This window comes from Tasmannia lanceolata, unplaced genomic scaffold (genome assembly GCF_043159265.1).
Source record: "Tasmannia lanceolata isolate RefF3 unplaced genomic scaffold, GAP_Taslan_0.1 ptg000002l, whole genome shotgun sequence".
Classification (NCBI taxonomy): Eukaryota; Viridiplantae; Streptophyta; class Magnoliopsida; order Canellales; family Winteraceae; genus Tasmannia; species Tasmannia lanceolata.
In genome coordinates, this window is record NW_027518679.1 from 56216569 (window position 1) to 56239406 (window position 22838).

The following is a 22838-nucleotide window of genomic DNA, read 5'->3' on the forward strand; positions in this document are numbered from 1 at the left end:
AATTTCTTCGTTTAAAACTTTTACAGGTAACTCCTTTTTTGAGGATAACATTTTAAACAAATGTAAATATACGTTTTAAATGTATTTAACACATTTTTGGCTAACTTTCCAATTCTAAATTACAAATTTTTTTAGCGTAATGATAAATGCTCGCCTTTTCATTACTTGGGTCACCCAGCTACAGTGTATCTATGACTGAAATGGGGCTGATGTACTTTACATTTGAAGGAATTAAGGCTCTGTTTGGTTGCAAAAAGTAGGGAAGACCGCTGAGCATTTCTAGGAATATGAAATACCAAATGTTGTTTGGTTGTCATTTTTAGCTCAATTCCCATTGGACTTCTAGACATGGAAGAGACGTAATTATTAGCTTTTGGCTTAGGTGGCGCCTATGTGGTGGGATTGTCCCCTCCCCTACTTTTTCAATGCCAAACCTTGTTTTTGGTAAATTTTAGAGGGGAGAAGAGTAGAATATGAAATGCCATGTGTAATCATTACTTTTTTCTCTCTTTCTCTCTCTTCTACTATTTATTTTGTTAATGATACCCCTCTATTCTCCCGCATGCTTTGACATCTAACCAAACACACTACCAAAATTCCCTCTAATCTTCTCAGACAAGTCTACACATATCCCACCCTTGTCACCTCCTTGTTGACTACTACTTCCACTAAAATCTCATCTAACCAAACAGAGCATAAGTGATTTGATTGCCAAGTACAATGCAGCTGGATGTCCCAAGTGATGAAAAGGGGTGCATTTATCATTTCCATGTTTTTGTGTTTCTGTTTTCTGGACCACGAATTTAAAAAAAAAAACAAAACCGCATTAAACTTGAATTTTTGACGTCCCGTTTTATTGCTGAATCATGTTTTACAATGATTGGGAGAAGATAAATTCCCCACATTCGCCCCCTTTTAATGGCTACAATATACCACCATAACAATATAATTTTATGGTATTTGCTAGGCAATTTTGTGGCAGCTGGCTTTTGGACGTGAGAACAGCCACACAGGTTGACTTTTTGGTAGATTTGTCTTATTCATTTAATTCATCTGAGGTGGCTGCTCTATCATGCAAAAGCCAGCCATGAAATGGCTTTCTACTAAATTGCCCAGCAAATCCCTAATTTTACTAAATTTTTGGGCGTAGCCAACATGTTGAATCGAACATACCCAGAAAAAATGTTTCTGCTTTACTCACTTTGGTATGACGCCGCAACTTTCCATTGAAATGGCTGGCTATATGGAAATGGGCTATGTACTTGTCATTGTTTTAGAAAGGTTCCACATTCCCTGTCATTGAACTAGATCTTCTCCTCTTTCTTCTTCTGTTGGAGACGAGTGTGCCATATTTCATGGACCTAAGATTTGCGTAGCCATGGGTGGCCACTCCAAAAATAAAACACATACTCCTATATATCATAAATAACTGGGAAGAAAACTAGTATCATCATATTACATCTAAGGCAGTGATAATACTATCATTTTAACTTATGAAAAAAAAAAATTTATAATCCGCACCCTCTGTCTTTGTTTGCTCTATTCACTTGATAAGCACTGCTGGCTTCAACACCTGTGACCTGAACATCAACAACACAACCAAGTTTATCAATACTCTTTCATGCTGAAACCTTTAAGGCTTGAGCATATGGATATACAAAATGAGGTACAACAAATGACCTTTGGCTTGCGCTGTCTCTGCTCCAGAAACCTTTGAAAGGGAGATATCTATCTCTGATTTTATGGGTGCAATGCTTAAGATTCCAAATGACAAGAAACTAAATGCTTTTAAAGAGCAAAAATTGCTCAACCCCTTGCGAGTGGCTAATCTTTTTTCTCTATATAACAAAATAACAATAAATTTATGGGGGAAAAAAGGGGGAGAATTATCATCATGATTCATGTGCCTCAACCCAAGGCCTAGGTAATGCTATGGAGGGCCCTGCAAAAACATGTCCTCTCTGGTACGAAGGCTTCACAAGAGGCAGATCTTCGCGGAGAAGTTCAGAATCTCGAGTCACATAAGTGATGCCAACAGCTGCTTGTCTCTCTCTATAGCGTGCCCAAGTCACCAGGTATAGACCAGCAATTATAAGAAGCCCTCCGATAATGCTGTTTGTATGTGGAAATCGCAAAATGTTAGATTTTGCATTAAAAAAAAAGCTTCTTTGTTTCCAATAATCATGGCATGTACTGAAATTGTTGAAACTGAAAAATAACCCAACCATCTGAAAAAGATAAAATGTCTAAAGTCCATCACATTATGACATTATTGTAAATAATTATGAATGAATATACATCAGCAAGCATAGGAGATCGTGGACCCACAAATTATAATTTCTCCTTTCTTATTATTCTTCTCTTCTCCTTTTCTTCTCTTCTTCTTTCTCTAAATACTTGGATGATTACCTCAAGATAGATTCTTCTTCTTTTTCCATTAGAATTGTAAGAAGGTGTATATGTGCCTACGGGCACTTTAGTCTTTGTACTCTTCCATATAAATACATAAGTGAGGCGGAGCATGCTTTTCTTCTCACATTCTCTCTTCTAACATGGTATCAGAGCCCTAGGGTATTGGTGCCCGTGCCCTAGGGACCACCATTGGAAGTTCTCCTTGCTTCCCACGTCTCATCGTAATCGTATCCGCCTTCGCAGATCATTCTCCGGAAACCCTAGCCGTTCCCCAATGCCACCCCTGCGATTACCCCACCCAAGCACCCAATCGCAACCTGCGATTAACCCCTCCCTAACTCCAATCGCAACCTGCGATTAACCACACCCCTTTTGCAATCCCAATCACAACCTGTGATTAACCACACCCCTCTTGCAATCCCAGTCGCAACCTGCGATTAACCTCCCTCCCAGCGATCACCTCTAATCCCCATCCAGACCCTCTCCACTGCTGTATTTCCTCTTCCCGCTCCCTTGTTTTCTTTGATTAGCCACCCTACTTTCTCTTACTTTTGACCCTATAATCTTCCTCTCCTAGGTTAATTTTAGTCTCCTGAAAGACCGTAACACCATATGCATCCATGGCAAAGGTCTGAGCCCAAAAATTGCCTTAGTATATGAAGGCTCCCTAAAAATTGCTCATCCCTAGGCCAATAAGAGGCCAAAAGTCCAGAGCTATCTTTCCAGGACATTATTATATCACCAATGCCGAAGAAATTGTCCACAATCTGCATGTATGGGTTATATTTTCCTTTGGGGAGCAGATAAGTTAAGTGTATGCTGGTCATCATTCAAGAGTGTTCAGCTGTCTGGAAAGCTAGGCGCTACATAACTGCCTCGACTAGGACCAATATAGCCAGTGACCATCCCATGTCATCAAGGGGCTTGCCCTGAACCCAGAATTTTACCATTTGGGATTCTGATCTTCCTACTATAAGGATATCTTCGGCTGAATTCAACATTCAGTCACTACTGGGCTGCAAAACTGGCATGGAAATTGAATGCTTAAATCATATCTCTGGACTAGCTCTCATCATATTCCCAGCTTGACCAAACCCATGGACAACCACTTGCAAGGAGTCCTCATAATGAAATTTTGCAGCTGATTTCTCATAGGCCTGAACCTTCTTTAAGCCACGAATCCCTCTTAAGATATATGATCATTGATATTTAAAGCTCCTAGAAACCGGCTAGAAGCATTGGTTCTGGAACCTTTTCGTGGGAGCTGATTTGTTCCTTATCTGTCTGGAAATTGTGGCAAGCAAATTCGTTCTATGCATAAGGATTGTCTTTTCTTCCTATTGTGTCAAAGATGTTCTGTGTTGGGACTGCTTCGAGCACAAAATGCTGTTGTCTTTCTCAGAGACATTCTCTTTAGCATAAGTAAAAGGATCACAGTTGAATAGGACAGATTTGTGGCTCTCAGGGTGACAACAGTCCTAATACATTGGGTTTGGCATGGTTAATGCAAATTAGTTCAGACCAAGGAAAGGACTCTCTCTAGAAATTGAAGTTGGCTTTATGTTCTTCATTACTCTTGGCTAGTAGGATTTAGGAACTATTGGCTAACTAGTCTTGAAATTTTCCTTGTGAAAGTGTTGGGTCTCAACCCTGTGATCTGAGTGAGCAGTGCTAAGTGCTAACTCCAGTCAAGCTACACATAGTTTTGCTTCCTTGTTAGGTTTTCTCCTAAAAAGTTCTACTGATCTGTTCTTAATTATCTTGGCCAGTTCTGAATTATCTTGTGAACGTTGGGTGAAGTACTTGCCAGAGAGATAAGCCTTTATTTTACAGAAGAATGGTACTATTCCTGCTTCATCTGTTATTGGGTGCATATAGGAACAAAATTCTCAATTGTTCGCTATAAGTCAGAGCTATTTCTCTAAATTACATCTGGATCACTTCTACAGCTGAGCTACAACTCTCAAAGGCAAACTTCATTTGAAAATCTTCACCACCAAAGGGAACATGCACTGTTTCTGGCTATCTGTCTTGCATGCGTCGATATCTACAACATTTGATCTCCTATTCTACTAAAGAAACTCCTCTTCATTGAATTCTGTCTTACATACGTTTTTATGAATTTGTAAAAGCGGGTTGTCAAAACAAAATTCAATGAGTGCTTTGCAAGTTTTGATTTCCAGCAAGATCAATTTAACCACAAGGTCATTTGCTCTCTACTCCAGAGTTGAGCAACGATCCACACAACCACCTATCGACGCATCTGTTCCTCACTTCTATGGCTATGCCAGCATTGGTTACTATGAGGCTGGGTGCTTGTATTGGGTCGACGACCTTGAGGCGTATCACAGATACTACAACTTCAATCATAGAAAGACATTGCGACGTGCCACAAAGACGAGGTCTGTAATCTCTTTCTGAGGATCTATGCACTGGTAGAGTATCAGAGACGATGTGAGGAGGAAAGAGTTTGTGAGGACCATTGGCAAAAGTTCTTTTTTTTCACCTCTAAGGGTGGAGAAGGAGATGTATGTGGCTGTGTCTCGAGCCTACATCTGCATGGTGAGGACATCAAGATCAACCTTCCATTTATGGCAAGTCTCCCACTCTCGGCGATGCTGGGCCAAGAACTTTTGCCAATGATGAGGCAAGAGAACAAGGGGAGGAAGAGGTTATGACTGATATTGAGGATTCACATGGCCAATCAAGAGAGATTGTCGAGACTATTTTACCACCTGACACATGTTGATAAGCTTAGCAAGAGCGACACTGTTGACGATCATGATGAGCCAATAGCAGATCATATAGATTCAGAGCCTGTAGGCTGTAGCACAGGCAGTGAGTATAGTGAGCACAAATGTAGATGAGGATCGTACAAACGCACACGTTACATATGACCTTACTTTGCCATAGTTGCAGATGACGTCATGACAGGTGTTATTCATGTTGAGATGGTACTGCCCATAGTCACTACACCAGCAACGGATGATCTTTATGTTGAGTATGTAGCTGGATTGCTTGGTGTACCACTACTTCTTTGCCAGTTTTCAGCAGATGCTTGATTTGATGGCGACTACTACTCAAATAGTCTGCCACATTTGCAGGCACATTCCATTCTTGATTAGATGCATAAGGTGGGTAGATTCTATCACTTACTATGCCTGATAAGAGAGTGGATCATCTCTATATTTGTTTCAGGAGGACCCATCCAACTGGAGCTGATGTGAACATGAGACCGAGTTCTTCTCAAGAAGGGGAGTTTGATGCAAAGCATCCTCTTATACACATTGGCTCATACATGCTCTTTAGTTTAGGCACCTTTGCTTCATTAGTTAGTGCTCATTTTTTGTGGTAGTTTAGTCATTTCATGAGTTTTGATGTCCGTTTGTCATTTTGTACAAGTAGTAGTGTGGAAAAACCGAAAAACTATGTTTCATTTAGGGGTATTATGGACATTTCTTGTAATGGGCTATTCTATATAAAGCCCTATCATAAGTCATTTCCCTTAGCTTTTTGATGAATTAAGATTAGTAGAGATTCTCTTTTGAGCTCTTCACTTTTTGCATCTTCATCTTTCTCTTGTAAAATTGGAGTTGCAAGCTTGTGATTCTAGCTTCCCTCCATTTCTCCCACCTACTTTCTTCTTGTGGAATGCAAGTGTGTCTTTTCGCCGATCCCATGCTTGATCTGATCTCTTGCGTCTCCATGCTCGTAGTAAAGAACAAGATCAAGAACGTTTAAAGCAACATATTTGTAATCCAATTATGTTGTTGTGAAAATTGTAACAGAATTGTCCTTCCCAAATTATTGAATGTTCATATAGTTTTGCAATATAATTTGAGTTACATTTCCTTTTGGTAAGAAATACAATATACAAGAAAGCATTCAGTCTAATGCATACTGTTTCTTACGATATCAGCCAAAAACGTCAACAGACTATGTACGAGGCAATAGTAGCATGGATTGGGATGATGTTTTGATGATAAACAAAAAAAATGAAAATGGATGGGAGCATGAAAGATGTTCCAAGCAGAAATACACTATGATTAGAGTTTGTGTAAAACCTCCCCAGATAAATAGTGCTCCCAAGAAAAAGTCTTGACAGAATAGCAGAAGCCGCAGGTTGAAGTGGATTATACAAAGCCACCAATGCAGGCCCTAAGATCTTATTGGACCATGTCAACAGTCCATAGTTAAGAGCAGATGCAATGATTCCCTGAAAAACAAGTAGAATTTTCAGCTCTTGTTTAGATGTGGAATGAGATGGTTCAAATTCGCCAAAGTAAATTTCAAACATTATTTTTGAATCACTACGATGAAGGTTATAAACTTATAAATATGGACTTAGACAGAACAAGATCATTGATAGCCTGCAAGTGGAACAATGTTCTCCCCAACTTGGACTAAAACTAAGACTAGGACAAGAATAGTTTCTGATGCATGAGTTTGTCATGATGAGACATGCTTTTATAATTTAATTTAAAAGAAACTATTACAGTTTATTGCTAATATATGCAGTCAACCCACTCACAAGTGTAGCATACAAGGTTTAAGAACTTGAAACTCAAGTCAAACTCAATAAGGCTTCCATTCAACGTTAAATGCTAGAGTGTGATTTAATAGGTTCGGAGTCTTGTTTTTACTTTTCAATAGGTTCTTGCTGTGAGATTTCCTTTTGTGCGTTCAGAGAGTAAGATGGAAGGCTTCTCAGGATTTATGGGGGATTTTTGTTTTTTGTCGTATTTTGGACCATAGGAGTAGTCTCCTCCCCAACTAGTTTGGGACAAAGGCTTAGTTGAGTTGAGTTGAGTCTGAGTAGTCTCCTACGACTTGGTAAGATGTAATGTAATGTGGTGGGACAACTTCTCCCCATCACTTTGTACATCTTATCTCTTATGAATATATATGTCATGTTTTAAAAAAAAAATGCTAGAGTGTGTGTAATGGCGTGGACTCAAGTTATCTTTTCATTTTTAATTGGCTGCTATATATATATATATATATATATGAGGAAATGGTTTGTGTGCAGCTGCACAGATAAGTTATTTGTGCATGGCTCACAAACCATGGGGGGGCCACATTTTTGGGGGGATCCAAAGCATTCTTTTGGATAGGGTGTGGACCAAAAATCAGCCCTATAGGATCATCCTAACCCAATCAAAGGTGGAGGGGAAAATGGACAGACACTGTTTCTGCCCATTTTTTCCCTCCACAAATGGCAGGGTTAGGATGATCCTATAAGGCTGATTTTTGGTACACACCCTATCCATGGAAGGGCCTTCCAAATGAATGCTTTGGATCCCCCCAAAAATGTGGCCCCCCTTATGGTTTGCGAGCCATGCACAAATAACTTATCTGTGCATGTGCAGCTGCACACAAACCATTTCTTCTCTCTCTCTCTCTCTCTCTCTCTCTCTCTATATATATATATATATATATATATATATATATATATATATATATATATATATATATATATATATATATATATATATATATATAAATCAAGAGTGTGGGTCACCCTTCAAAAAAACAATCAAGAGTGTGGGTTGACACTAGTATAAGCATATTACATGGCATAATACAGATATTACACAAGTAAATACTATATACTGTTGAATAACAGAATTATAGCTTCAATAGGATTGTCTAAAGGCATAAAAAAGTATTGCATGCATCAAGGTACATTGAATCGAATTAAGACATAAGCAAAAGATACTTGTCTTAGAGTCCACTCTGATCATAACTAAGCAATGTCTGATTTGGCAAGTTAGATCAGACTTGTTGAGACTTGACTTGGCTGAGCTATTAAACCATGACATCTGGGAAATAAAAGGGTAAATAAAAGCTTACCGCATATAAAACTGCGATTATCTCAGATTGAGTCACGTTCCAGTCTGTATACTCATTTGTCGCAAATATCCCCATCAATACCATCAAAAGTGCACCAAAGAAGTAGGAGTATGCTGTCAATGACAAACTGGCTGGATACTTGATCAAAACTGGAGCCTGCAATTATTGGACAACATTATTTGAAACATCTACCACCATTCGTTCCAATCGACTAGAACCAAAAAAGATCCTACGTAAACGCAACAAATTTTCATCCCTGCAAATATGCAACTATGTATAACACCAGCTTAATGGTCCAAGTAATTGATCTTCTATGCAAAAATGATGTTTTTCCTGGATAAATCTTGTCAGGGAATAATCAAGGAAGAGAAAATGTAATATCAACTGATGTGGCATTTTCATAGACAAGTGGTAGATGCATACAATGCAAAGATTTGATAGGAAACAAACAACTGTTATCACCAGTAATGTATTGCTTAGGCTCATGCAGGCTAGAAAAGTGTATTCTTTGAACTTTGTCTTCCCCCTTTTATTTGTTGATGTACTTCCAAAAATAACTGTATACCACTCTCAGTTTTCTCCCTTTTATCATTTTTCTTAATAAATGCTCATGTATCAGTAGGTCACTAAAAAAGGTGAAACCCGTAATGTATTTGTATGTACACACAAAGGGTAGTTGTCACAAAACAATGATACCGAAGCACAATAAAGATGAAAAAGGAAGAAGGTTTAGGCATTCCCAGCATTATGTGTGTCTAACAAACATAATGCTGCCCCAATACCCATGTTCTAGGAATTGAACATCTTCTCGAATGAGAAAATGCATAAAGAGAATAAATCTGACGCCAAGCTCCAAAACTAGCATGCATCAATTACAAGTTAGTTCCCGATGCCATAAAAAAACAGACTTATAGAACAACAAAATCATGGACTTTGTTTGTTTGTTCAAAGTCTAGTAGTAAGAAGACAATATTTTTCTAAGCATGCTTTCAAAACAGTTTCGGATAAATGTTAGAATATTATATGTCTAGGTCGATTGATATAAAAGTAGGTATACACATACGTTCCTACCAAATGGAAACCTACTGTGGACACATACTTATATTATCTTAATTTATTCTCTGATGAACATATTTTTAAATTGCCACTGAAACCGATATGAAACGATCAAAATGTTTCTGTTTCCATCTCCACCGAAACACATCAAAACCGAAATGCATAGTGAAACCAAAACATAAAGTGTATTGGTGGTATACTATACTGGTATATGTTACGTAATAACAGTTATATGAATTGCATGTGAGACTTGGTGTATATATTATGTATAAATATTTATATGAATTGCATATGCAACATGGTATGTACTGAATTATCATACATGTGGTCACTAGGTTTTTTATGTTGGTAAACCATTATGGATGGGTCTTTGCTTATGTGATGATTTATGAGTATGCATTTGTGTTTATTCTATAACTTTCATCATAAATGTCCACCATTTACATATGTTTTTCTAAGTTACCGTGATTCTACAACTGTAGAGCCAAGAAAGTTTCATCATGAGTTTCATCGGGACAAGCTCCATAATTACAGAGTTCATTTGACTCTTTGTTCTATTAAAATCACCAAGTTCAATAATAGATAGCACTATGAAGGCAGGGACCCTAAAAATTCCTCTTCTGATTTAGTTTTTGAACTCCATCCTTGACAACAATTTGAAAATTGAACGTTAGAAATATATATATAACTGCCAGCTACGCCCTTCTAAATGCCATAAACATATTAGCACTTCATGTTTATGCACTACTTGTACAGAAAGATATTAAATAAAGTGGCATAAGCTCAAGAAAATACCACAAAAAGGGAAAGAAAGAAAATAAAAGGTTAAAGTAAAGGAAATGAACTGCAATACCTGCAAAGCCAGGTAGAGTGACATGCACACACAGTTCCCAATTAAGCACAGCATACCGATGTGCCAACGCTCAAACCCTAATTCCATGAGGCCAGATGCCAACCATCCAGCTGGCTCTGGTTGAGACTTGGCAATTATTTCACTTTGCGCCACAAGATCGATGTCACTCATCCCCATTACAGGTGGACCCCTATATAAAACCATTAATAGAGCTCCAGAAACACAAACAAGTGTGCCTCCAACCTTTACTCGTCCCTCAATTCTGTGCAAATTTACTGTCTCAGTTCTGCATAGGTGAATTATACCAGATAATGTGAGGCACAGAAACAAAAAAATAATATAAAAGAAATAATCTCAATAAAATCATAGATGAATTAACATGCGCACACCCCATTATTGTGGCCAAGAGAAATGTGAATACTGGTATTGCAGGTTGTATTGCGGCAGCATAAGTAGGATTGGTGTAGCTAAGGCCAATAAGAAATAAAAGCTGGTTGCCAAATATCCTATACAGAAATTAACCAACCATTAAGCACTGAAACCATGTAGACTGTTTAATAAAACATTTTCTAGTTGTTAATTAATTAATCAATGTATAGAAAATAATATAAAAGAGTATTCTAAATCTGGCCTTACCCAGTGAGCCCAAGAAAGAAGAGTTGTATAAGGAGGCGTCGAGATAGTGGGACGCGTACCTTTCTGCAATAAAAAGAAGAATCATATGATACATAGTGATATACATTATTGGGAAAAAAATGAAAAATAAAGAAAAAGAGATGAAAAAAGGCCCCTTTTTTAACAAAATAATTAAAAAACAATCATATCAGACATAAGCCCTAAATCTTGAGGGAGTACAGATGGGTCAGTTTGCAAAAGATACAATAGGAAAGACCATTATTCAAAGAGAGAGAAACACGTACTGAGTCAGGCTATTGTTGAATTAGTACTATGAAAGAATAAGAAACCCAAAGAAACAGAAATTTTATGAACTCTGATACATACAGAGATACACAGAGAATAGAAAGAAATGGAATTGAAAAAAGACCAAAATGAAAGCAATAAGCCAAAGTAGAAAGATGGATAGAAATAGAGACCTCTCCTTGAAGTATGCAATGGGGGCGAGGATGGAAAGGGCGAGGATGTCACGGAAGACACAGAAGACGACTTGGTTCATGCCTACGTTGAGTGCCAACTTCGTTATCACGTGGTATCCCCCATAGCAGAATTGTACCAAAGCCAAAGCACTATGTGCCTTCCATATTTCTTCCATCTCTCTCCCTCTTCTGCCTCTCTCTTCCCAAATCACCAACAAAGGTTTTAACACCTAGTCTTACCGGGTGTCAACGGATCCTTTTCTAATAGGTCGGATCCTATTTGGACTGTCCTTCAAATCCTAAATATCTAAGTCGGGCCATCCATATATTATCCTAGTCCTACTTGTACTAGGTACAGGAGAAAAGTGTTGCTACTCCATCAAGTGGTAGATAACGTATCTACTCGGTCGGCTCAAAATAGAGGGCTCACATTGTTTGGATGATCCAAAGCATTTATTTGATAGGACCAGACATAGATAGGGTGTGACAAAAAAATCAGCTCCGTAGGATCATCCCATATTCCCAACCCACATGTGTGGAGGATTTGTGGAGGTTTATACCCGTCTATATTTAACCTTCACAAATCGAAGAGTTGGGATGATCCTATGGAGCTGATTTTTTTGTCACACCCTATCTATGTCAGGGCCCATCAAATGAATAGTTTGCATCGCCCAAACAATATGGGCCTCTATTGTATTTTGGGCCGACAAAGTAGATAACGTATTTACTTGATCGAGTAAAAACACTTTTCTCGTACTACATAATATCAGTATTTTGACAAGAAAAAGTTAAAATGTTTTGTCTACTAGTCTGCTTGGTGTATTTAATCCAAATCTTTAAATTGTGTCTAATTTAACTTCTAAATAAGTAAAATAGTGTCCACGCCCGCCCCACTACATAATTAGGCCAAGCTAAAACATATCATTTTCCCATAATTAAGGTAAGTTGTTCCTTGTATTTGCTACCCGCTGCTCTGCTTGGATAATTTTCTCTTGTACAACCATAAACCCCTGGGAGTGGCTACTCTACTTGTATAGTGCACCCTACCGCACCCTACCTAGAGGCTGTTCTCCACATCGAGAGAATACCAAGCCTATCCAAGGTTTAAATAAACTTTGTATTGCTATCAACCACAGAAGCGTTTAATATGACTTGATAATTCGACTGTATGAAGAAGAGAGAACGCATGCCGTGATTAGGTGTTGCTACCTGAATGGTGATTCCTTTTTTTTTTAATGAAAGATAACTATGTTCCTCGCAAAAAGAGATTACATATTCACATCAATGGAGAGAGAGGATGCGGTAAACTAAATCGCTCAATGCCCTGGATTTAGCCAACCCTCTAGATCTTTGGCACTCTGAGAGACGTGAATAGAAGAAAGAAAACTAGCATTAATCATACAAATAATCTCATCCAAAAACTTATCTAATTTTCATGGTCCAACAACCCAAGAAATGACATTTGAAGAATCCCCTTCAACCTCCAGCTTGCCTTCCATTTGATGCCTAAATAAGTTCTAACTGTGCTTAGGTGATGGCACGTAACTGGTGATTCCATATTTCCATTGAAGCCGACCTCAAAATAACAGCTCTCCCATACAAATAAATTCAAAGTGGTCATAGAAGCGGTCCTTACTTGCAATTAAGACTACTTTAAGTTAATCTTATTTGCAAAGGAAAACACTTCCAAAATGGAACTCCATTTTGAAAATAAATTTGAAAGTGAAATTCAACAACAATTGTCATTTCCAATTCATCTTATGTATTTTGTAGCGAATTTAGTTCACTTCCTTATCTTCTTGCACATGTGGGAAACAACCAAATACTCCAAAAGCTTAAGCTGTTAGAGTTGGCGTTATTTAATCATTTATACGTCAACATTCCTCACGTGGCCCCTTGCCACGTGCTCCTCTTTTGGGCTGCCTATACATGTGGATTTTTAATCTCAAGCAGCTCTTGTTTAGAACTCAGGACCTGCCGTGAGGCAATAGCTCTGATACAATGTGAAACAACCAATTACTCAAAAAGATTAAGATGTTAGAGTTAGCGTTATTTAATCATTTCATACTTCATCGTCATACAGATGATTTATCTTTTTTGTTTTAAAGAACGGACTTCCCTTTTGCTAGCAGTCCTCTATTTGCAAATGAGACTTTAGAACCCAATATCTGCATACAAGATGACATGATGTAATATTATAAGAAAATATTTTTTTGTTAGCATCCAAAGTGTTTGTTACAAAGACTTTGTTGACTTGACTTGAGTTGAGTTGTATCCAAAGAGGGCTCGTCTCTGATCCCCTCTTTAACCTTAAGGCCTCCTTTATAGCAAGAGGGGCACGATGGATGCTTTCATCAGAAGAAAAGACTATGTTTTGTATTTGATAGGGGAGGGAAAGGGTACCTACCATTGCTACCAAAAAAAAAAAGGGAACAGAAAAGGGAAGAGAACAGGGGAACAAAATGGCACATTGAAAGGCATCGATAGGCACCTCCCTCCTCTCGTACAATTCTTACCTTGGAGTCTAATCTACAATTACTTTAAACCCAATTCACTTGTGTATCAAGGATGTATATGTTGTTACCGTTTATTTGTTCAAGAAAGTTAACAACGCTTCTCTTCCATGAAGACCCAGAAGACCCACCAGTTCGATGGTGCGTCACTTCACTTGTGTCTCAAGGATGTATATGTTGTTACCGTTTATTCGTTCAAGAAAGTTAACAGGGCTTCTATTGCATGAAGCCCCACCATTTTTCGATGGTGTGTAGGACCCTCTTGATCACAATCAGTCCCTTGCCCTTAGTAGAGGTCAGAGGAAATGTCAGAGTTTCTTTTGGTTGGAATTGTGTACTCATGAGTCTCTAAACACGGGGAATTCTTTTTTGGCTTAATATGCAATAAAAAACGAATAAGTTGTTGCTTCTTGAAACTATAAGTAATCGGGATTTGATGAACAATGGGTAGTCGACAACCTAGGATAACGGCCTAGGACCCTATGAGGTCTGCATTCCAATGGGGTGGGTCCCGTACCTTGGTTACGAGTAGGGAAAGGTGTTAGGCACCGCACTCGCTCGGGAATTCCCAGGTCTATACCGGCTCTATAGGTCTTAGAAAATTCGTAATAAACATGTTTAATCCACCATCCAAAACTTAGATCTAACTCATCCAATCATCCATACGATCTAAAAGACAAACTTTCATCAACCGAATCGGTGATCGGAAGCCGATTGGCAAAAATATGAGAAATGACCAATCTAGAAAAGTTTGTCGGAATGGGCCCCACAACCATACAAACCATAATGAGACACACAGAAAACATTTTTTCGAGTATCTTAGAAGCACCCCTCCCTAAATTTTTAGAACCCGACTCTCAAGGAAGATCGGAAAACGAAATTCCTTCAAAACTTTGTCATTTTCAGCAATTTCACATAATCGGTCACTGTTATCATCAAATTCTTGCCGTTAGATCGAATGGTTTAAAGAGAACTACAGCAATGATCTATGAAATAACTTAGATCTCAGGCACAAAATTCTCTTATTAATAGAGCAAGAATCTAAAGAACACATTTAAGATTCAAAGCAAAATGATCTAATCAAAACAAAGAGAAAGCTAATTAGGACACATCTCTTCTAATAATCGAATCAAAGATCAGAAACATATTAGAGAAGATAAAGTTTTTCTCTTCAGAACAATGTTCTTTCTTTTTTCCATTCCCCCTCAAATAAGCAGGAAGATCCTCTTTTATACTAGAAGGAATCATACATCTTTGCGCCGGTGTATCACCTACGTGACACCTCTTCATTCGTTCTTTGTTATCTAGACCATTCTTAGCATAAATTCCGAATAAAGCCATCTGTCATGTTATGTGATCGTGGGATTAGATCTGTAACAACTTTATCTGACGTGGCTTAAAGGAATCATGGGATTTGTTATGAACGGAAAGCGATGGATAAGTTGTTTTAGGCCGTCGGTGTTGGTGGGTCCAACTCATGTGTGGGCCCCACACATACACATCTCGTTACCTATATTAAATAGGAAATAAGAGTTCTTTCTCAATTGGGAAACGGAAAGTGAGAGAGAATCATGCGAGGGTGTGTGTGAGTGTTGACGTTAACAAAAAGGAAAACGTCAATAAAAGAAAAGAGAGAGAGAGAGAGAGAGAGAGAGAGAGAGAGAGAGAGAGAGAGAGAGAGAGAGAGAGAGAGAGAGAGAGAGAGAGAGAGAAGAAGAAGAAGAAGAAGAAACTTTGGGTTTCTTGTGTGCTTTCTTTTGGGGATTTTGTAAGGGACAAAATCTAGGGCTCTTTTGGAGCGTTCCTTCTTGAATATTTTCACCACGCCATTGCATCCTCTCATTGCACGGAGACTTCGCGTCGCGAGGATTTGGGTTTCTTCGACTTGAAGATCGAAGTGGGTATTTTTGGTGAGAAAGTGGATTTTGTTGTTCGCAACGAGGTAACCCTTTTATCTCTCTTGTTTCTTGTATTGGCTCAAGTTTCGGGTGAAAAAACTTGAGAGAAAGACGTTGTAATACTTATTTTGATTGTGGATATTTCGGTTTTTCCCTCTTCGTTGGAGGGTTTTCCACGTAAATCTTTGTATTCTTTTGTGTGATTACTCTCTTGATTGTTTGGTTCTTTAAATCCACATATAGTAGTTATGCCATTGCCCAATATCTAGTAATTGCATAAATTGGTAGTGAGATTAAATTGGTTGTGCACATGTTATTCTCAAAGTTGATAATGTGATATACTTATCAATGACTTCTGTCATACAGGACGTGTCAATCTCATTGGGTGTTGACTTATTCTTTATTATTGCATTACAGATGTTGGGCCTTAAAAGGTCTTGTTCTTGCTGGATTGGGGAAAGTGAGTGGGTTGCTCACTAGACTCTATGTCACACCTTCATCGGTTGAGTTGTTGTGCCATTCGTTGTAGTCCAGGTTAGATGACTTCATTTAGAGTTTATGCTCTGTGTATTGCGAAGGTTGTTAGAATGAGTATGTATATGATTCGCGGGGTTGTGATCAAATCCAATTCATCTACTAGCATTGGCCAATAATATTCATGGACCCGATCTCGGTGGCACTGACACCATATTACCATACCGCATATCCTCGTTTTGGTGAAAACAATGCTTGTCCCAAAAGATGCTCGTTCCAGAATATACTTCCAAAATCTTGATCCCGACTTTTGTGGTCAAAAGGATCATCAACCCGTGATTATATATGGCGTGTGCGTCAACTCCTGCATTTTCAAAAAGTACAGTGGGCCCACTTCACAGGATTAGGCCACAGTATAAATAAGCTGTAACCCGTAAATGAACTCCAGAAGATTATCCTAACTAAGGGTGTCAATTTTCGCTCGGGCTCGGAGGCTCGCTCGAGCTCGGCTAGAATCCTTAACGAGCCTAGCCAGAGCCGGGTCTAGCTCGGGCTAGGCTCGTTAAAGCTCGTTAAGAATTTTATATATATATATATATATATACACACACACACACACACTAAAAGGGTTGTTCAAGGAGTAAAAGGGGGAGGCAAAATATGTCACTTCTTTTTTGGAACCCCATTTGTTACTTGGACCACCCCCCGTAGTGTAAAAAGAGTAGTGAAATTACACTAGATAGGGCTGTCCAGGGAAGATGAGGGGTGTGACCTTAATATAACCCGAGCTCGTTAAGGCTCGCGAGCCTGAGCCTGGTTTGAACAAGAGCAGAGCCCGAGCCGAGCTTTTGAGCTTAACGAGTCGAGCCGAGCCTATGATCTATCATCCTAACCCTATGATCTGTAGAGGTTTCTATAATGGACCATCCATCTACATATGCGAGGGTTAGGAATGAATAACTGGATACCATCTATTTACATTGTGTGCCAACAAATGAACGGTTTGGATCATCCTATGAAGTGGGCCCACTATACATTTAGGAAAAATACTAGACTTGACTCCTACATTATTATTTAAAATCTCCATTAACTGATTCCTCCTTACTTATCCAATGAATTTAATCTTACAGGACAATTGCTGTCCAAGTCACCTTTTATGCTTTATTCCAAAATACAAGACCCAGTCTTCCACAAGTGCACAGTTTTTATTGATATCAAAAGGAAACTATTCCTTCAGTCAGTTTTGATAGTGGCAATCCTAACTTTTTTTTAACACTTGGTCGTGCTAATATCATTTCCTACGCCGATATTGACCCCTATTATTTTGTGGTCATATCTCGATTAGGTACTGCTCTCATGGCCCGCACCGAAACTGTGCTTTACCCTAGATGCGGCAATGATATTTTTCACGCCATTCGCCCCCTTGTAACGTGAACAGTGGGTAACTTTAATGCTTTTTAACGTCAAATCACGTTAAAAGGGGAGCGAATGCGTACTGCATGGGGTGAAAATATCATCGCCCTTCATATATTGGATGTTGGCAAATTGTTGGAAATTGTAACAACTTCCAAACGCTAGTTGGTAAATTGTAAAATGAAGAGATTGATGATGAAACAATTGAAACAAGGGCTTACGGATCTCAATTCCCTATGATGAAGGAAATCATATATTCTCCGTTTGTTTTACTTGGGACAGCCCCCCTAGTGCAAAGGAGTAGTGAAAATACACTAGTGGGGCTGTCCCAGGTTAACAAAAGGGCCCAGTAGAGGAGGCACTTACCTAATGTTTTCTCCTCCAGTCACCCCTTGTTTAAGTCAAGAGGTAGAAACTAGAAAGTTCACGTGACGTGGCTTCTTTCATGTCTCTTTCTAGTGGAAAATTTTTCAACGGCGAGATAGGAAAACAGACACGTACCACTATTTAAAAAAAGGGCCTGCGGTTAATAATTCCGTATATGACAGAAAAATAATAACAGCACAACCCTATTTTAATCGCTGCACGAACTCCACCTGTCTTTTCCTTTTTTAATTGGAGATTTTTGGGGACTGTAATAACCTTTATCATCTCTTTAAATGATAAAAGATAACCAAATATGATGGTCGTGTCAATGTCATTGCCAGAAGATAATATGGAAAATGCCGAATTTTCCATGGCCGCCTTATGACGACTCAAACAGTAGAAAGTTCACAAGCTTCATTTGCACAGCAATTGGAAAAAAGAAGAAGAAGAAGACGAAGAAGAAGAAATCGTTCTACGAATTGCGTTTGGTTCAATGGAGGAGCTCCATAACCGAATAATTCTTCTCTGCTTTTTCCTCCTTACGTCCCTCTCCTCATCTACCTCCTTCAAACCTCCAGATAACTATCTCATAGACTGTGGATCCACCATTAACACCAACTTTAGCAACCGAGTTTTTGTTAGTGATTCCAACCCCAATTCATTCACTCTCTCTCCATCTCAAACGACCCCCCTACAAGATCCAAACCCATCTCCTGATTCAATCCCACTCTACTACACTGCAAGGATTTTTACAAGACCCTCATCTTATGAGTTCCAAGTCATGCCCAACAAAACCCATCTGGTACGTTTCCATTTCTTCCATTTTTCCTCTCAAGAATACAATCTCAGTTCTGCTGTTTTCGATGTTTCGGTTTCTGGGTCTCCTCTGTTGAGCAATTTCAGTGTTAACAACAACAATTCCACTGTGGTAGAGTTCTTCCTTAGGGTTAATACTACCAATCTCGCAATTTTATTTACGCCATCCAGTAAATCATCTTCTTCTTTCGCTTTCGTTAACGCAATTGAGGTCTTTTCTGCTCCCACTGATCTGTTGATCGAGGGCGCTCATCTTGTTAGCCGTGATAAAAATGAAATTTACAATGGTTTGTTGGATGAGGTGTTAGAAACGGTCTACAGAATTAATGTTGGAGGGCCACTAGTCACACCTTCTAATGACACTCTGTGGAGAACTTGGATCAATGATGAGAATTTCCTACGATTGAAATCCGCCGCGAAGAATGTTTCTTTCAGTGGGTTGCTCAAGTACCAGGTTGGAGGAGCTAGCCGCGAAATCGCTCCGGATAGTGTTTATAACACTGCCCAAGTAATGAACAAGGATAATTCTATACGCAACCCGAATTTCAACATAACCTGGGTATTTTCTGTGACTCCGCGCTTTAGACACCTTGTTCGGTTGCATTTTTGTGACATTGTAAGTTCTGGGCTCCATGATCTGTATTTCAATGTCTATGTCAATGATTACTCTGCATATAAAGATCTTGATCCCTCGACTTTGACATCTCAAGCGTTGGCTTCCCCATTCTACTATGACTTTGTTGCTGATTCTGATGAATCGGGTTTTATACGTATAAGCGTCGGTCCTTCGGAATTAAGCAATCCTACTACTAAAAGAAATGCAATACTAAATGGGTTGGAGATCATGAAGATTAATGGTCCGATAAGTATGATGCCGCAGCGTAATTCGAAGAAGCATGTTGGTGTGCTAGTCGGGTCAGTTCTTGGAGGTTTTGCCCTTCTCTTGTTGGTTGTAATTGCATTGTTTCTGGTGTTTAAACGAAGGAATCCGACAAAACCAGAGCCAAAGCCTAGGGACAGCATGGTATGGTCACCTGTGCCGGTATATGGAGGGAGTTCATATAGTAAATGGACTGAAAGAACCAATGCATCTCCTGCTCCTAATATTAATCCCAGTCTGAAGATATCTTTTGCTGACATACAGTTTGCGACTAACAACTTCGATGAGAATTCACTCATTGGTTCGGGTGGATTCGGCAATGTTTACGGAGGGGTGCTTAAAAATGGTACAAAAGTTGCGGTGAAACGAAGCATGCCCGGGTCTAGGCAGGGCCTTGGGGAATTCATGACTGAGATCATGGTGTTATCGAAAATTCGCCATCGCCATCTTGTTTCCCTAATTGGGTATTGTGAAGAACAGTCGGAGATGATACTGGTATATGAATTCATGGAACATGGAACACTGAAAAATCACCTCTATGGTTCGGATTTACCTTGTTTGTCTTGGAAGCAGAGGCTTGAGATATGTATTGGTTCGGCGAGGGGTCTTCACTACCTCCACACTGGTTCTGCACAGGGAATCATTCACCGTGATGTTAAATCAGCAAACATTTTGCTCGACGATAACTATTTGGCCAAGGTTGCTGATTTTGGTCTTTCGAGAGCATTGCCCGGTCTCGAAGAATCCCATGTAAGCACCAACGTAAAGGGTAGCTTTGGGTATCTTGATCCTGAGTACTTCAAAAGGCAGCATCTGACAGATAAATCAGATGTGTATTCATTTGGTGTGGTGCTTTTCGAAGTTCTTTGTGCGAGGCCTGCTCTCGATCCTTCCCTTTCGAGGGAACAAGTGAGCTTAGCTGAATGGGCATTGTACTGGCAAAAGAAGGGTCTTCTTGAGCAGATCATAGATCCTAAACTCGTTGGCAAGATCAATTCTAATTCATTAAGGAAATTTGGGGAGACTGCGGAAAACTGCTTGGCTGAATATGGAGTTGATAGGCCGACAATGGGTGATGTGTTGTGGAATTTGGAATATGTACTGAAACTCGAAGAGACTGCAATGCAGAGAGAACCATATGAAGACAGCACTACTGATGCTTCTGAGTCGTCTTCGTTTCCGACAATTCGACGTGCTCCTTCTAGTACCACAAGGATCGAGGCACATATTTTACCTGTAAATAGCGACGGAAGTTCTGACTTAACGACCGATGCTTTCTCCCAATTGCTGAGCAATGAAGGCCGATAGACAGTTTTGGGGCTAAAAAATATTCGGGGTTCTGGAAAACAAAATGGATGATCAACAGATAATCAACTTGGTGTAATCACCTAAAGTTCCCCACTTCCTACTCCTTGAACTTATTCTGGAGCTAATGGTTTGTAATTTCTAATTGCAGTGCTATAAAGTTTCTGTAAGTTATTCATTTGGTCTGAAATTGTACTATTAAAAGACTTCTGTAAGCTTTTAATCTGGTTAGGTTCTTCTCTAATGATTTGTTCTACACTTTGTCATGCTGTCATCACCAAGGCATAAATGGTTATTTGCTTATGTACTAAAGCATCTAAGAGCCCATTTGTTTATCCCTTGATTTGGATTTGGAAATCCGAACCAAATCTTGCATTTGTCACCAGTTTTAAGGTTTGAGATTTGGAGTGGGACCAAATCCCTATAATTTCCAAATCCTTTTTCATAAGAAGAGATAGATATTTGGCTTTCTTACTTTAGTACGGGTACGAGAATCGGAATCCTACGCAGGTATCAAGTATCAGGTTCAACAAAAAATGAACGAGTAGTGGATTCCTCGAAATATTTTAATAAATTCTCAAATTTTAATTATTTTATATAATAATATGATTATAACTAGTTACATATTGAAAATTTTAACAGGTTGAGTAGATATAATTTTTTATTTCCATATAAGAAACATACTATTAGGATTGGTAAAAATTAGAAATTTTCTTATTTTGCACCACTTATTCTAATGAGAAAAAAAATCACTACAGATGAAACAAAGCCTTTGTCAATGTATAATACATTATGGGATTTGCTAGGGACCATAGCAGAAGGCATTTCGGGGAACGGCTGTTGTGTGAGAGTGAAGCCACATAGGCTGAGATTTTGTCTTGTTCATTTAATTCATCTGAGGTGGCTGCGCTCTAATGCAACAGCCGTTCCGCGAAATTCCTTCTGCGATGGTCCCTAGCAAATTCCACAGTATATAAGAAAGAAAGACAAGTGAAGAATGTAGGGTACTAATACTTCAAAAGTCAGCACCCATTTTCATACTGTTGCCTAGTCTCCAATAGTTTTTCATCCTCAAAATAAACACTGCCTTCCATCTTCCTTCTATTTTGGTGAGTAAGCACAACTCCATAGTGCAAAATTCATCCAACCCTCCCCATAGTTCCCCCCCCCCCCCCCCCTCTCTCTCTCTCTCTCTCTCTCAGTTGGTTTTCTAGTTGTTTTGGAAGCAACATTTAAGCCAAAGGGATTTCAGCCCAAGGCTTTGCCACTTCAGGTTTTTTAACTGAAATGCATCAATCCACAATATAAGTGCCCAGGGATTGGATCCCACCAAGAAGTTCTCCTCTTCCTCCTTCATCCGTGCAACGCGAGAAGCTACTACTTCGACTTCCAGAACGGCTTGGGTTTGAGAAATGCCGGTCACCTAGCAGGGAGTAGATCAAGCAGAGATTGGTGGTAACAATCAATCAATTGGTATGTTTTATTCTTATGCATTTCAATTCATCATCATGGATTCATCTAGTAACTAGAATCTTGGTTCAGTTGGTGGAAAGACATTTGTTTATGTTTAGCGCAATCTTGCTTTTGCCCGTGTACTGATTCCACCACCGTTCTTACAATTTACCAGAGGATAAAGGAGGAGCTCTCTGAGTGCTCTGGTTGTCTTAGTTTCTTGGAGATGGAGAGTGTCCTTCTAGAGTGGCGGGTTCCCCTTAATATGGAGGTTCTGAAATCCTGTGCGCGATGTGACGGCGATGTGGCAATGTGTATATCGCTGGACCGTTGGCATAATAGGCCATGCGTGTATGGCTTTGAGGGGGATGCTAGATTCACTGCTACGTGTCGCCTCAAGTGGTGACAACTTGGTGGTTGGCAAGTGATCGAATCTTGTATGACAGAGGCAGG

At 39.2% G+C, this 22838-nt stretch overlaps 2 protein-coding genes across 2 annotated transcripts; one reads left to right on the forward strand and one right to left on the reverse strand.

Moving 5' to 3' along the window:
- Nucleotides 1-1397: 1397 nt before the first annotated feature.
- LOC143880056 (WAT1-related protein At4g19185-like) lies at nucleotides 1398-11523 on the reverse strand. Its single transcript, XM_077382832.1, has 8 exons — nucleotides 11269-11523; nucleotides 10811-10873; nucleotides 10564-10680; nucleotides 10175-10460; nucleotides 8266-8421; nucleotides 6477-6628; nucleotides 1681-2112; nucleotides 1398-1580 (listed from the first exon to the last, which is right to left on the reverse strand). The coding sequence occupies exons 1-7, from the start codon at nucleotides 11442-11444 to the stop codon at nucleotides 1893-1895; spliced, it is 1170 nt and encodes a 389-aa protein (XP_077238947.1). The 5' UTR covers nucleotides 11445-11523; the 3' UTR covers nucleotides 1398-1580; nucleotides 1681-1892.
- Nucleotides 11524-18248: 6725 nt separating this feature from the next.
- Nucleotides 18249-21194, forward strand: LOC143880065 (putative receptor-like protein kinase At5g24010). The gene has a single exon (XM_077382835.1). The coding sequence runs from the start codon at nucleotides 18426-18428 to the stop codon at nucleotides 20934-20936; it is 2511 nt and encodes an 836-aa protein (XP_077238950.1). The 5' UTR covers nucleotides 18249-18425; the 3' UTR covers nucleotides 20937-21194.
- The last annotated feature ends 1644 nt before the right edge of the window (nucleotides 21195-22838 follow it).

What these genes read in the sequence shown, in the direction of transcription:
- LOC143880056 (XM_077382832.1), bottom strand. Translation starts at nt 11,444, where the DNA reads ATGGAAGAAATATGGAAGGCACATAGTGCTTTGGCTTTGGTACAATTC. An exon ending in CTCTTGGCCACAATAATGGG is followed by an intron (nt 10,461 to 10,563) that starts GTGTGCGCATGT and finishes TCACCTATGCAG; the next exon opens with AACTGAGACAGTAAATTTGC. An exon ending in TAATCGCAGTTTTATATGCG is followed by an intron (nt 6,629 to 8,265) that starts GTAAGCTTTTAT and finishes CTTGTTTTTCAG; the next exon opens with GGAATCATTGCATCTGCTCT.
- LOC143880065 (XM_077382835.1), top strand. Translation starts at nt 18,426, where the DNA reads ATGGAGGAGCTCCATAACCGAATAATTCTTCTCTGCTTTTTCCTCCTT.